Source organism: Microplitis demolitor, chromosome 1 (assembly GCF_026212275.2).
Source record: "Microplitis demolitor isolate Queensland-Clemson2020A chromosome 1, iyMicDemo2.1a, whole genome shotgun sequence".
Taxonomy (NCBI): Eukaryota; Metazoa; Arthropoda; class Insecta; order Hymenoptera; family Braconidae; genus Microplitis; species Microplitis demolitor.
The window spans coordinates 23,501,826-23,515,709 of record NC_068545.1 but is presented as its reverse complement, the minus strand read 5'-3'; the positions used below and the strand labels follow the sequence as shown (position 1 = coordinate 23,515,709).

The following is a 13,884-nucleotide window of genomic DNA, read 5'->3' as shown; positions in this document are numbered from 1 at the left end:
TAAAAGGTAGATTTCTCACTCAATAGATCTCATAAGATAATTTCTTACATGCATATCTTGTAATACATGTTAGTGTAGAGTCATGGTACGAAAGGAGACTCATTTTCTAAAAGTGAGGGTAAAAAAGGCCAACGACTTACATTCTTAGAGAACTTCAAATAGTTAATTTGTTATACAATCAGTGATAATTTCAATTAATTGTTAAATTTGAATTTTTAATTTAAATAATTTTCATTACAAATTTTACAATACCGATCTGTGATTATTTTTCGAAATTCTATTTTTAGAAAAAAAAATATGTAAAGCTGTAAATATATATAATAAATAAATATAAAAAAGTATCATATTTAAATAAAATAAATAATAAATATATGTTATCAGCGCCATGTATTCATACCGTACCTGGTTACAAGCGTACTTTTTACTTTTCTACTTTTAGTACTCTACCAACATACAAGTCTCTTAAATAGATTTCTATGCGAAATATCAATATTAAATATATTTATGTTTTAAAATAAATCTATGTAAAATTATCTCTATATAAACTTATTTTACATAGAATTATTTTGCAATGTTTTGCGCCGGCTGTTTGAAACCTCTGCGCATGCGTGCGTTTTAAAGAATTGGCTGTTACATTTTCTGAATTGCGTACGTTTTGTTCGTTTGCTTGTACATTTTGAAAGTTTTTTTAATTTTTTAAATTGTCAATTATTTTTATAAATTAATCGGTGGGTGATCTGGGTATTTATTCAAATTCCTGTATCCTGACGCCATGGAGGACAGGAAAATCGAACGCATGTTTCGATCATTTCGTAAGTAAAAAAAAAACTTAACCTCATTACCATGGTTTAGTTGAATTAAAATTTTAATTTTAATTTCAGATTTTAAATTACTTTGCCCGCAATAATTAATTATTTATAAATTAATAGTCAGTACAAATTCTTTTTGTAAATTTTTTTTAAAAAATTTCGTAGCAAAAAAAATAAAACAAACGATTGTACACCACGAAGTGTACAGTAATTAGACTAATTAATAATTATGCAGTTTAATTATTTATTAATAACTTCCATGCCAGTCCTAGATGCTGAATTACTTCAATTGATTTGTATTAATTAATATAAATATTGACATAAATGACAAGTCAATAAATTTTGATAAATTTTTATTTATTTCTCAGATTTGGTTGGACAGGATTCCGAAGAATCGGTGGCCACTGAGTACGAGGACTCATTTGCACATCACGTCGCAGACAGCCAGCTGTTCGAGAAGTCGAGTGCCTCAGGATCAACGCAGCACGGCAGCCGTAGTATTGATTACCGTATCAAGTATCCGGCTCTTTACAGTCTTGAAAAAGTCTGCAATTCGTTTCATGTGGAAGACGAATCGAACGTCGAGGTTGATACTGGTTTCTCTCTTGCCCCTCGGAGATTGAATACCAGTTCCCAAAAGTCTTCGGAGTATTCCTTTTATAGCACACAGTCTGTGCCTCAGTCTAGTGTATCAAGTATATCAACAGCGCCAGCTTCCGATGACTACGACGCCGAGGAATCTTCATCGTCACCATCATTTGAAATGGTTGAGAATTTTTTAAACAAGACAATCAATGAATCGGCAGCAACGGCGTCCTCGTACGCTGATGCCACCGGGTGTCAAAATAATCCGCATGACACTTGGCAGAGTCACCAGGATTCTTTCCAATCTACTGCAAGTACTTCCTACCTGGAGATAAAAACTGTCTTGCATAAACTGAGCAAAATTCCTAATAAAAAAAAGGACTGTGAGACTGCTGAGTCAACTCAGTGTTTCAGTCGTCTTTCTAAGTCATTAGAGAATGCGACCAATGATTTCAAGCAGCAATTGATGACAATTCTGGAGGAAACTCAGCTGGGTGATGACAATTCGATCGGTGTCTTTAAAGAGATGATAATGAAAATAATCGGCAAGACTCGCGGCATCCAGGACGAGTCGGTGATATCTTTTGTAAATGACCACGAACTATCCAAAGTATCTTTTGAACAATCTCCTACACCTACAGCTGAAGTTGACGTCAAAGCAGCGTCTTCAATGGCAACTCCTGTCAATACTTCTGTCGCAAAGAGTAAAAAAATTTACCGCAAAACACCAGTTGACCTGGTTAAGGGTTCGCCGTTTGTTAGCACGCCGCTGCGAATCGCTGCGTTGACTCGCGGTATGGATACACCGAAATCAAATATACTGTCTCCATCTAGTACTCCAGGATCACTGAGAACTCCCGGGTCAGGGAGAGACTTGAATGAGTCCTCTTTTACTTATCTCGAGAGACAGTGCTTGGGAGACAAAATTCCTATAACGCCTAAACCGATGCCAGAGTTAACTGAAGAGCAGAAAAAATTGCTGGCTGAATGTCATATGAAAGAGCTTGAACTGGCGTCCGAGTCTCCTTACTCGTCGAAGAGTCAAAATAATTGCAAGAGCACAGACTTTGATGACAGCAATCATAAAAGTAATGAACTGTCGCCGATTCATTCTGAAGCTCGAGGTGGAGTCTCGGATAATTTATGCGACTCGCTGGATGACTTGGATATCGAGAAGGAAATGGCGGAACGGGACAAGCGGATCGCCGAGACTGAGAAGACGATCAAAGGAATCGTTAATAAGAAAATTATCGGGTCTTATTCTGATGAATTTTTGAATATCGTAAATACTTATTTTGATAAGTCTGGCAGCAGGGCCAAAAGTGGTGAAGGTTTACATGACTCTGGAGTCGAGACGGTTTCGTCGGCTCGTCACAGCAGGAAAGATAAATTTTCTGGCAGTGACAGCTCGCTGGAGTCCAGATTAGATAACGTCACGCTGAGAAAATTGTCGCCTAGTTCAATCAACATCAAACACTCAGGAAGAAAAAGATCACCGGTCATCCAGGTGTCGAAAACAAAATCAGCAACGCCGACAATGTTTATAGTTAGAAATAAATCTCCACTACCAGGTACTAAGTCACGGGTCCCAGTTACTCCTAAGTCAACTCCTCGGACTCCGCGAAGAATTCCAACGCCAGCATCATTAACTCCGCGGGTAGTTTCTGCTAAAAGAAACATAGCAAGTAAATTTACCCCTGGGAAATCAGTGTCTTCCTCCAAATTGTCTTCCGCTTTGTCAGTAGTTGCTGATAAGTCCAGAAAACCAGCGGTTGCTTCAAAAGAATTCAAAGTTCCGGTTGCGCCGCCGATGATCCTGGTGACTCCAAGCACGCCAATCGGCAAAGTCGTACGTCAAGACAATTTATTTTCACCCATGAAAAGTCCCGCCAGTGCCGGCAAAATCGGTTCGTACACTGGGGGAAAGTATTTCAATACTCCGGGAAAAGCTCCTGTCGCAAAGAAAAAAACTGTCTTCTTCCCGTCTCCTGCGAAAGTAAATGAAATGCCAAAAAATAATGAGATTAAAAAACTTATTGAAAAAATATGCCCGAGCACTGCTAAAGTTAGGAGCCCAGTTGCTGATTACATTCGCGGAGGCAGAGATGTTACGACCATTAAAACAATTCCGAAAACTCAGAACGAGTATCTTCTCTCCAAGGAAGAAATTTTGAATTACAAGGTATTTATTTTTTGAATTTTATTTTATTTCATTTCATTCATTTCTTATATTAATTACTTTTTTTTACAGCCTAATGTCAAAGTCAACGATGAAAATTATTCCCCGAATTCAGGTTTTCATTATCCTCCTGCTGTCTACCGACCGGATAGGCCAGTGCGAGAGGTAATTATAAATTTTTTAAATTATTTATATTTCTTACGTCATAAAAATATTTTTTACAAGACGTAAAAATAAAAACTAAATTTTTTTTATCATTTAGAAGCTTATCAGTGAATCTTAATGATTAGAAATGTACACAAAAAATTTTCATGCCGCCTATTTAGTTTTAAACTTTAAATCTGAATTTTTTTTTAGATTGATGCCAGCCCGATAACGCCGCAGGGTTCGCGGGTAAAGAAGCTAGTCGAGAAAAAAGACAGCCGCAAAGTTATAAAGCATCGTAAGTATTTAAATATTATTTTTATTATATATTTATTGATTTGTTTTTGATATTTATTATTATGATTTTCCAACAGAAATTCATCAGCCGGATATGTCGATACATATCAAAACAGTAGCAGAAAAAAAAACCGCTGTAACTCCCCGCGCTTATAAAAAATGTTAGATGATAAGACAGTTTTATTTAATGTATAAATTTATTATTTATTTATTTTATAAGTTTATTTCGAAATTTCTCTGATTTATCTATTGCTAAATAATTATAACTTGAGTTTAAGGAAAAAATATTAACGGGTTGACTCAAATAATTAAATAATTAATTGAGTTAAGGGTAGAAAAAAATTAATTAGAGTTGTCATCAATTAGAAGTTGAAGGAAATTTTTTAAATAAATTTGTCTAGAAAATTTGAAAATTTGAATTATAAAATTTATATAATATTCAAATTAGCAGACAATTCATTATTTTTTAATTTTTACTTCAACTAATTAATTATAAAAAAAAAAAGAAAATAAAAATATGCACGTGTAGAAAATTAAAAAAACTCTCAGTGCAATTTTTTCAAATTATTTTTTTTTGGAAATTTATCATTTTAAAAAAAACCCAAAAATGAACGGGCGTCAAATTTCGTTTTACTCCTAATTGACATCAACTTTTTCAAAAAAATTTACAAAACTTATACAGCTATGGCAATTGAAGGTCTTTTGAGATTTTGAAAAAGTGGCGGGATTTTGAAAATTATCTTAATAACAAAAATTATAAATCAATTACGAGAATATTTAATCGATATATTTTTCTCATACAATAATATCTTTTTAACAAGTCAATTAAATTTAAATACATAAATATATATAACAAATTTAATATTTGTAAGAAATTTATTTATTAACGTCAACATAAATGTATATATTTTATTAAAACAACATATATATTATTCAATATTAATTATAAAAAATACTCACAAATATATTTAAAGTAAAATGATATTTTTTTAAACTTGTGGTAATTAGCGCGTTAAGTACAAGATAAAAGAAATATATAAATTTTTTACAGTAAAATATGAATTAAAAACTCGGCGGTTTCTATTCTATTGAATGTACCATAAAATAGATAAAATAAAAAATAAATAAGCCGAATGTTCTAGAGCCTTGACTTGTTTGTTTTTACAATCTCAGATGATTCATTATTATATGATGTATATCTATATATGTATCTATATCTATATATATGTAGTGATAATATGTTTACCGAACGGCAGTTTCTCGAATTGTTGCACACGGTTCCTTGTAGTGTTTTTTCCGTATTCGATTTACTCCAATAACGCGGTGGGAAATACTGATAAAGTACACGGCCAATAGGGAACCAGAAAGTGGTGGGTTTGTTGCACATGGCACCCAGTTACCCGGGTCCGTTGCACACGTCCTGAACTACGTGAGACAGTAAGATCTCGTAGAGGCGAATGATGATGTGTAAGTCGTACTGAGGATAGTGGGGGGCAATCAATAAAATCGAACCGCGCGACGTAAAACGACACACTCTTCTGTGATTACTCAGTGAACTTACACTTGTATTCTTTGAACGTTAATTTTCGTACCGGCAAATACTTATCAAGATGCCAGACCCATGTGGAGACAAATGCAAAGGTAATTTTTTATTAAACTTCTGATTAGCGATTTTATTTTTTTAATTTCATGGGAATTTTAATATGACACTAAATTAGCCGACGTCTGATAATTTTTTTAAAAATGATAAATTAAAAAAAAAAAAATATTTAAATAAATTGCACCGATAGTTTTTTGAATTTTCTAAATGTGCATATTTTTAGTTTTTTTTTTTTTTTTTTTTGCTGTTGATTTTTTAAAAAGAAATTAAAAAAATTATTAGACGCCGGCTAACTTCAGAGTCATCATTTAATTTTTTATTAGAGATAAATTGCATGATTTTATTGCTAATTAAAATTTATTTATGGATATGAAGTAATAGAATTAATATGAGGATAATTTTATGTGGAATTTTAATGTTATTAAATTGTCTGGGTTTTTAAACTAGTCATTGTTCGGACGGAGCAATAAAGCTGAGGAATTCCAATATCGGTCTTGGGAGTCAATAAGAATTAAATGAGTTTATTAAATAATAAGAAATAAAATGATATATATATATATATATATATATATATATATATATATATATATATATATATATATATATATATATATATATATATATATATATATATATATATGAGATTTTATTAAATAAAAATTTTATTTCTTAGAATTTATTTTATTTTAATTAAAATTTAATTTATTTAATTATCAAAATGACTTTTCAATTTATAAATAAATATAATTTTTTAATCAGTTTTTGACTCCGGCTTATTGGAAAAAAAAATAAATAAATAAATAATTTTATTTTATTTTTAACTTGAAGAATTTTGACTGGAATTTTTTTTTATTTTGAGTTTTAATTATTAAAAAATATTTTTTTTTACTTGGAGTAAAAAAATAATAATTAATAATTTTTAAAATTATTTTAGATAAATGCGGAGGATCATGCAAATGCGGTAGCGATTGCAAATGTTGCGAGAGCGGAGGTAATAATTTTTTATTATTTAATTACACAGTAAAAGTAAACTTAAAATTAAATAACAGAAAGAATGTCGGGTCTTTGAAATAGATTGAACGATAATTTAAAAGTTCAAACCAGAAAAAGAAAAAAAAGTTAAAATTGCTGAGTAAAATGTAGTCTAGTGACTTGAACCATGACTTGGTAGATTTTTCATTTCTTGTAACGAGTCAATGACCGTCGTGGTATGAACCTTGGGAACAATTCCCAAGACTACTCGCATAATTTCGAGTCACGCTGAGAAAAATTTACTTTACCTGCTAACTTGAACTAATGAAATTGTTTAGTGATTAATTTTCGTTTTACTTTTTGTTACAGACAAATGCGACTGCAAATCTGGCGGTTCGTGCAAGTGCAACCCCTGCGCATGCAAGTAAACCGACCAATTGAACTCCCATCGACATCACTATGATTCCTGTTGCTATTAAAAATTTAAAAATTTTATTTATTATATTGCACCAGTTGATTTGCTTCGACAATAATTTGATTTAATGAAAGCTAAATTCATTTCAATGCTTATTATATTTATTTGAACTATATTCTGTTTGTCAGCACATTACATATTATGTAACAAAAGTTACGAGTATTAAATAAAAATAAATTATTGGAAATATAATTGAGATTTATGCATTTATTGAATATTGATAATTTTGAGAATATAAATATATGACATTGTTAGCCGCTGTCAAATAACTTTTGAAATTTTTTTAAAACGATGAATTATAAAAAAAAATATTTAAAAAATTACACTTATAGTTTTTTTAATTGTCTACATGTGCATATTTTTGGTTTTCAAAAAATACGAAAATTGTTAATTTTGTTAACCAGAATCATTTAAATATGTTGAAAGGTTGAACACATGTTGGATAAGTAAATAAGTATAAAATTATTCGATATGACTGCGTCGATTACTAAGACCATAGTTTATGCCAGTACATGGAGGAGAATAAATGATATGACCTGCAGATTTGATCCTGATGGAATAAACTTCTGACAACATAAATTTTTTCCTTCATGATTTCCTTTTGTGGGAGTCCTGAAAAAAATTAATTTATTTTATCTGGCGACGCGGGAGATAAGGAAAGATGGAAGAAAACGCTTCCGCCTATGGTTTCTTGAGGAAATTAGTTTCTAGATTTGATCTTGTAGGGATAAATTTTTCAAAACTTTTAAGTTTTCCTCTTTATAGAGTCTTTTAGTAAAAAAGAATAGAAAAACTCTTGAAGGAATTCAATTTTTTTTCTTTTGATGTCGGGGAGATGCAGGTACATGACATTATCTGTGGCTTTCATGAACAATGACCTGTAATTTATCTTCTATGGGAGATTACTCCATACAATATTAATGATTTTTGTTCCTTATGACATCTTGGTAGAAAAAAAATTAAAAACTCTAAAAGAAATCTTATTTTTTTTAAACGAAGGCAGATACGGGCAGGAGCGGGCACATGACGTCGGTTTAATTTTATTAATAACAACCCATAGATTTTCCCCTGTCGGAAATAACTATTCAATATGAAAAATTTTTTTTGATAATTTTTCAAGTTTAATTTTCCCGCGTTTAAAATTTATCCTTTGATTATTACAACTATCTGATGGTAAAAAAGAAAGTTCACTTCGTAAAGAGGGAGCAGCTTATTGGCTGATCATAATCTAGATTTCAAAAAAATTTTCCATAAATTAAAGAAAATCAAATGCTAACTGATGCTAACAATAGGCAATTCAAGGAAACGCTTTTACTACTGGAAAATGGATAATTAAAGAAAAAACCTTCATACGGTGGCCTTTTATTATTAATATATTTCTTCAAATTCTCACATCAATTCCAAATTCTACAAATTCTTGTCTTTTAATTCATCTGTCACATTCTCATGACCTTAGTCTTCTCAGAAATTTTTTAAATATTCCACCCCTCCCCTTTCTACATAAATGAAAATTCGACAGTCCTTCAATGAAAAAAAAAAAAATAATTCATTCTATTTTAAATTCAATTTATGTATCATTTATCTCTCTGAAAATCCTAGACATATCCTAGACAAATCCTATACAAATCCTAGAGAAAACTTAGAAAAATTTATCTCTCTGAAAATCCTATACAAATCCTAGAGAAATCCTAGAGAAAACTTAGAAAAATTGATCTCTCTGAAAATCCTATACAAATCCTAGAGAAATCCTAATGAAAACTTAGAAAAATTTTCCTCTCTGAAAATCCTAGACATATCCTATACAAATCCTAGACAAATCCTAGAGAAATCCTAGAGAAAACTTAGAAAAATTTATCTCTCTGGAAATCCTATACAAATCCTAGAGAAATCCTAGAGAAAACTTAGAAAAATTTATCTCTCTGGAAATCCTATACAAATCCTAGAGAAATCCTAGAGAAAACTTAGAAAAATTTATCTCTCTGAAAATCCTATACAAATCCTAGAGAAATCCTAGAGAAAACTTAGAAAAATTCATTTCTCTGAGAATCCTAGAGAAATCCTAGACAAATCCTAGACAAATCCTAGAGAAAACTTAGAAAAATTTATTTCTCTGAGAATCCTAGAGAAATCCTAGACAAATCCTAGACAAATCCTAGAGAAAACTTAGAAAAATTTATTTCTCTGAGAATCCTAGAGAAATCCTAGACAAATCCCAGACAAATCCTAGAGAAAACTTAGAAAAATTTTTCTCTCTGAAAATCCTAGACATATCCTAGACAAATCCTATACAAATCCTAGAGAAAACTTAGAAAAATTTTTCTCTCTGAAAATCCTAGACATATCCTAGACAAATCCTAGAGAAATCCTAGAGAAAACTTAGAAAAATTTATCTCTTGGAAAATTCTAGACAAATCCTAGACAAATATATAGAAGGACTTCATACCAATAGGCGGCTTTCAAAAGCGTTTTCCACCCTAAGTTATAATTAATCATTTCAAAAACATCAATAAACCGACGAACAAACTTCATATATAATATATAATAATGAATAGTTTCAGCTTTCACAAAATGTTAGCACTATAACTGAACCCCAATTATATGCAAATAGTCGAGTTCTTCAAGCTCCCATAATATCAGTTTGCTTTCAGCATAAAATATCAAATACTAAATGTATCAACTATTCGTTGAAATAGTTGTTGATAAGTGCAGTATTTTGCAATTGATATATGCAGTATCAACTTCATAATGCCACTCACCAAACTCGCGAATTCAAATTTTCCGAGTGCTACGTCCTTCAACACAATCACAATTGCTCCAGTTCCATTCATCTCACGTACCATCAGCTTACAGTTTGTCTTTATCATCAAACACAATATTTCCAATTAATAACAACATATTAACTATAGAATATAAGTGTCATTTGTGGCAACTGTTAAATTTTTAGCCATCTAATATTTTATTTCAATTAATAAAAACATATCAAAAATTAAATTTCCACTCTAATAGTGGGATAAAAGACAACTAAAGTTTTCGGATTTTTTTTTCAACAATGAAATTAAAAAAAAAAAAAAAACTAAAAATATGCACTTGTAGAAAATCAAAAAAACTATAAGTGCAATTTTTAGAAATATTTTTTTTTTTAAATTTATCATTTTTAATAGAATCCAAAAATTATTAGACCTTGGCTAATTTTAGAATCATCGATAAAAATTTTTTTTCCACATTTAAATCGACTAATTCATTGTGTCTTTTACAAATTATTTTATTTCAGTGTTTCAAGTGTCTGAAACTGGTACTGAAGAAGTCAAAAATGGTACCTCTGCCCTAGACTAATTGTCTTCAATAAATAATTTCCATTGAAATCTAAATATTACATTACTTTTTATTATCTTCAACTGCGAACCTCCTCTGCTGTTTCGAAAACCCACGGCCTCGATGAACATCGAAATTTAAAGTAACTTTATTCTCGATGTAATTCGTAATGTAATTCTGTTCGCAGCACGAAATATAATAGTTCTATCTGCGGACACAGCAATGCGATTAATTTAAACGAAACATCTGGTGAAAACTAATTTTCTGGCCGCAGCAATGCTTTACGTATTACAAGAGCAACTGATTTCTCTCTATTCTCTATCTTTCTCTTCATATATATTTTTAAAATTCACAGCACAATATACTGCTAGCGTTAAATCTATCACTTAGTAACTCAATTTATTATTTCTACTCTTCAACCCAACACACAACACCTGAGTAAAAAATTTTGTATTTATCTCTACTCATTTTTCCCAGCGTTTTTCTTCACCATATCCTCTGAATTATTGATTTCGCACAATGGATTGATTTTTAAAATTTTAACCAGATAGATTACATTTTTAATTAACTAAAAATAACTCAAACTTTATAAATTTTATGTTCCCAGGATTTTTAAGGATCCGAGTTGAAACGATAAAAAATTTTCGAATCAACATTTGCTTGTTGGTACTTTTAAATGTGAGTGGATTTAAAAAGTTTAAAGTTCACAGCTAAAAGCTAATGCAACTGGGCTAATAAAAGTCTCTTAGTCCTTGTCCTTAAAATTAAGTACAGTAGCAAATAATTATAACAATTTTTATTTCACTAGCATGCAAAATACTTGGCGGCGATCCAAATAAATCCAAGTAAGCTCTAGATTCCATTTTAAGTTTTAAGTATTTAATACTAAATTATTCCCTAAGGTCTCGCGAACAAACGGCCAGTAGCCATGCAACCTGACTGTAATCCACCTGAACACATTACCTATTAACACTTTAATAAGACTTACTTTAATATATTTTTGCACTTGATGCCCGAGCACTCTATCAGACAATTATTTGTTATTTCATATATTTATATTTTTTTTATTGTGTAAAAATAAAGGGTTCATTAACTGGGGGCAGAAATCGATTGTTGAATTAGCGGTCTAATTTTATCTCGATTCATTTCTGGTGGGTAAAATATAATCCTAAATTTATGACATATATAGCACAGATTAAATTAACTTGCTAATAGTCTATCATATGAGAAATTAATATGGTCAGGATGAGTTTTGATAATTGAAAATTTAACGGGTTTATTTCTAGAAATCGAATTTAATTATTTTTTTTTTATACATCAAGTCAACGAATTACTGAATTTAATTATCTGCTGCTATTGAGTATTTAAAATTTTATCTTATATTTATTTATCGGTCAATGCAGATAATTAAATTATACTTTCAATTTTTATCGAATAAATTTTATTTTTAAAAAAATTTTCCCGGGTGAATTTTAAAAAATAACAAACACGTGTCATAAAATTTAAATACATGAATTCCAATGAATATAAAGTTAATAGAGTATTGAATATTGGCAATAAATTATTTAAACAATGAAAAATATATTTATGATCATCTACTATCTCAACATTGCCAGTATATTTAATAAAAAATATGATAATTTTTTTTTCTCTACTTCATTATTATGACGGCCGGAATTTGTTAATTAAGACTTTTTTAAATTAAAAAAAAAAAAAAGTATCTCAATTACAGCAAAACAATTTAGTTTATATTTAATTACGTAGAGTATTTTATTTTTATTTGTTCGTTAATTCGGTCGTTGTGCTTTTGTGAGATTGTTAAGAAACTGAAAATGTTGCGGTAAAATTCTCCAGCGAAATCATTATGTCGTAATATAAATTTTGTTGTAAGTTGTTTTGAACAACTGAAAAGTAGATTTAAAATTCAAATTGTTATCATTATTGTGCTTGCGGTCTACAGAATAAAAACTTGTAAAATCATCTACTTGGAGTTTTATTCTCTCGAATAATATCACAACAATCGTACAGAGTTTTCATATTTTTATTCAAAAGAAAAAGAACAATAATAGTATGTTATACGATATACAAAATATAATATGATAAATAAATAAGGAGTCTAGATAATAAAGTTGTGTTAATTATATGCGCTCGGGAAAATATGAGACTCCTGTGGGGACTAGTATTAATTGGGACGATTAATGTGGATGTCATAGATACGTTGCGGCGTTTGAAAGCTCAAGGTTCCTTGTTCGAAATGAATTTCCGTGGAATCCACACGTGGTATTATCATTGTTCGTTCAAGCAAAGCTCCCACCAAAGCTGCTCGATATTTATGTGTCCATATATTACGTCTTTCTGCATCTACACGAAATAATTCCGATTGAAAAAAAAATTTCCGTGTTCTCGAGCTGCTGCTGCGTTAAGTTATGAAGACAAGGAAAATCCATATTTATAAAACCTTTCATTCCTTGTTTTAATCAGGACAAAAGCTCTCAATTGACGCTTTTATCATTATAATATTTTTGTTTTTGAATTTAACTTTTCAATTTATTTTTCATAAATATGCTATATGTTATTCATGAAATATAATGCATAAGTGAGTTAAAAATTTTTTTCACCCGAGATCAAGTGAGCGTAACAACTCGTGAATATTTAAATTATACTTTCGGTTTTTTATTTATTCATCGTTCCTGCATTTTAAAATTCAAATTTTATTTTTTTTATAACAATATATATATTATTTTTTGAATTATTTAAAATTTCGCGCTTTATTTTTTACTTAAAGTTTTGATGAAATTATCTTGCGTTGATATTTTATATATTTATTAATGACAAAGAGATATGACCCACTTTCTACATCATTTTTTTCTAAATTTTTTTTTCCGTCTCAAGAGATCGCAACCACTCTGAATATATCATCCGCCCTTGTCGGTTGCGTACTTAGAAAATTTAATTGCGGAAGATGCGTGACCGAGAGCCATGAAAATATATATTTTTCAGTCTTATATATACTTTATATTGTTTGTCGTGACTAATGATTAATTATATTTTAGTAATAGTTTTTGCGGTTACGATCATTATTATTGTTTCATCGTTACTTTGTTTGTAAACCAGTGGGAAGATTGAGTAATTGAATGGGAATCTGAAAAGACAGGGAAAAAAAAATGATAAAGAGAAAATGGGAAGTAAACAAAGTGACAAATAAGTCGTATTTCATGTTGACTACCTCGTTGACGTTCCCTATTTTCTCACTCATAAATAATCTTCTGTCAAACTCTCATTATATAATCGGAATACTGATGAGTCAGTCATTATGCTTTTTTTTGGTAAATAATTATGAGTAATATGCTGTAATAATCATTTTTTATTTTTTAAAATATGTATATATATTGTAAAAAATTTGCGAAGAGAACGTGGATTTAATTTGGAGTTGATTTTTTTTATACTAAAAAATTGGGAGTTTTTTCAGCAGAGTGATCTGGATTTTATTTAAATTCGCATTCACGTCGAT

General features: G+C 30.0%; 1 protein-coding gene across 1 annotated transcript; it reads left to right on the top strand.

Moving 5' to 3' along the window:
• Positions 1 to 602: 602 nt before the first annotated feature.
• Positions 603 to 7,253, top strand: LOC103580042 (uncharacterized). The gene is made up of 7 exons (XM_008561649.2): positions 603 to 812; positions 1,178 to 3,576; positions 3,646 to 3,738; positions 3,931 to 4,015; positions 4,092 to 5,655; positions 6,549 to 6,605; positions 6,956 to 7,253. The coding sequence occupies exons 1-5, from the start codon at positions 773 to 775 to the stop codon at positions 4,178 to 4,180; spliced, it is 2,706 nt and encodes a 901-aa protein (XP_008559871.1). The 5' UTR covers positions 603 to 772; the 3' UTR covers positions 4,181 to 5,655; positions 6,549 to 6,605; positions 6,956 to 7,253.
• Positions 7,254 to 13,884: the final 6,631 nt, after the last annotated feature.

Bases quoted from the DNA above. Each gene is read 5' to 3' on its own strand.
- LOC103580042 (XM_008561649.2), top strand. From the start codon at position 773: ATGGAGGACAGGAAAATCGAACGCATGTTTCGATCATTTC. The intron at 813-1,177 runs GTAAGTAAAAAA...TTTATTTCTCAG, and splicing joins ACGCATGTTTCGATCATTTC to ATTTGGTTGGACAGGATTCC. The intron at 3,577-3,645 runs GTATTTATTTTT...TTTTTTTTACAG, and splicing joins AAGAAATTTTGAATTACAAG to CCTAATGTCAAAGTCAACGA.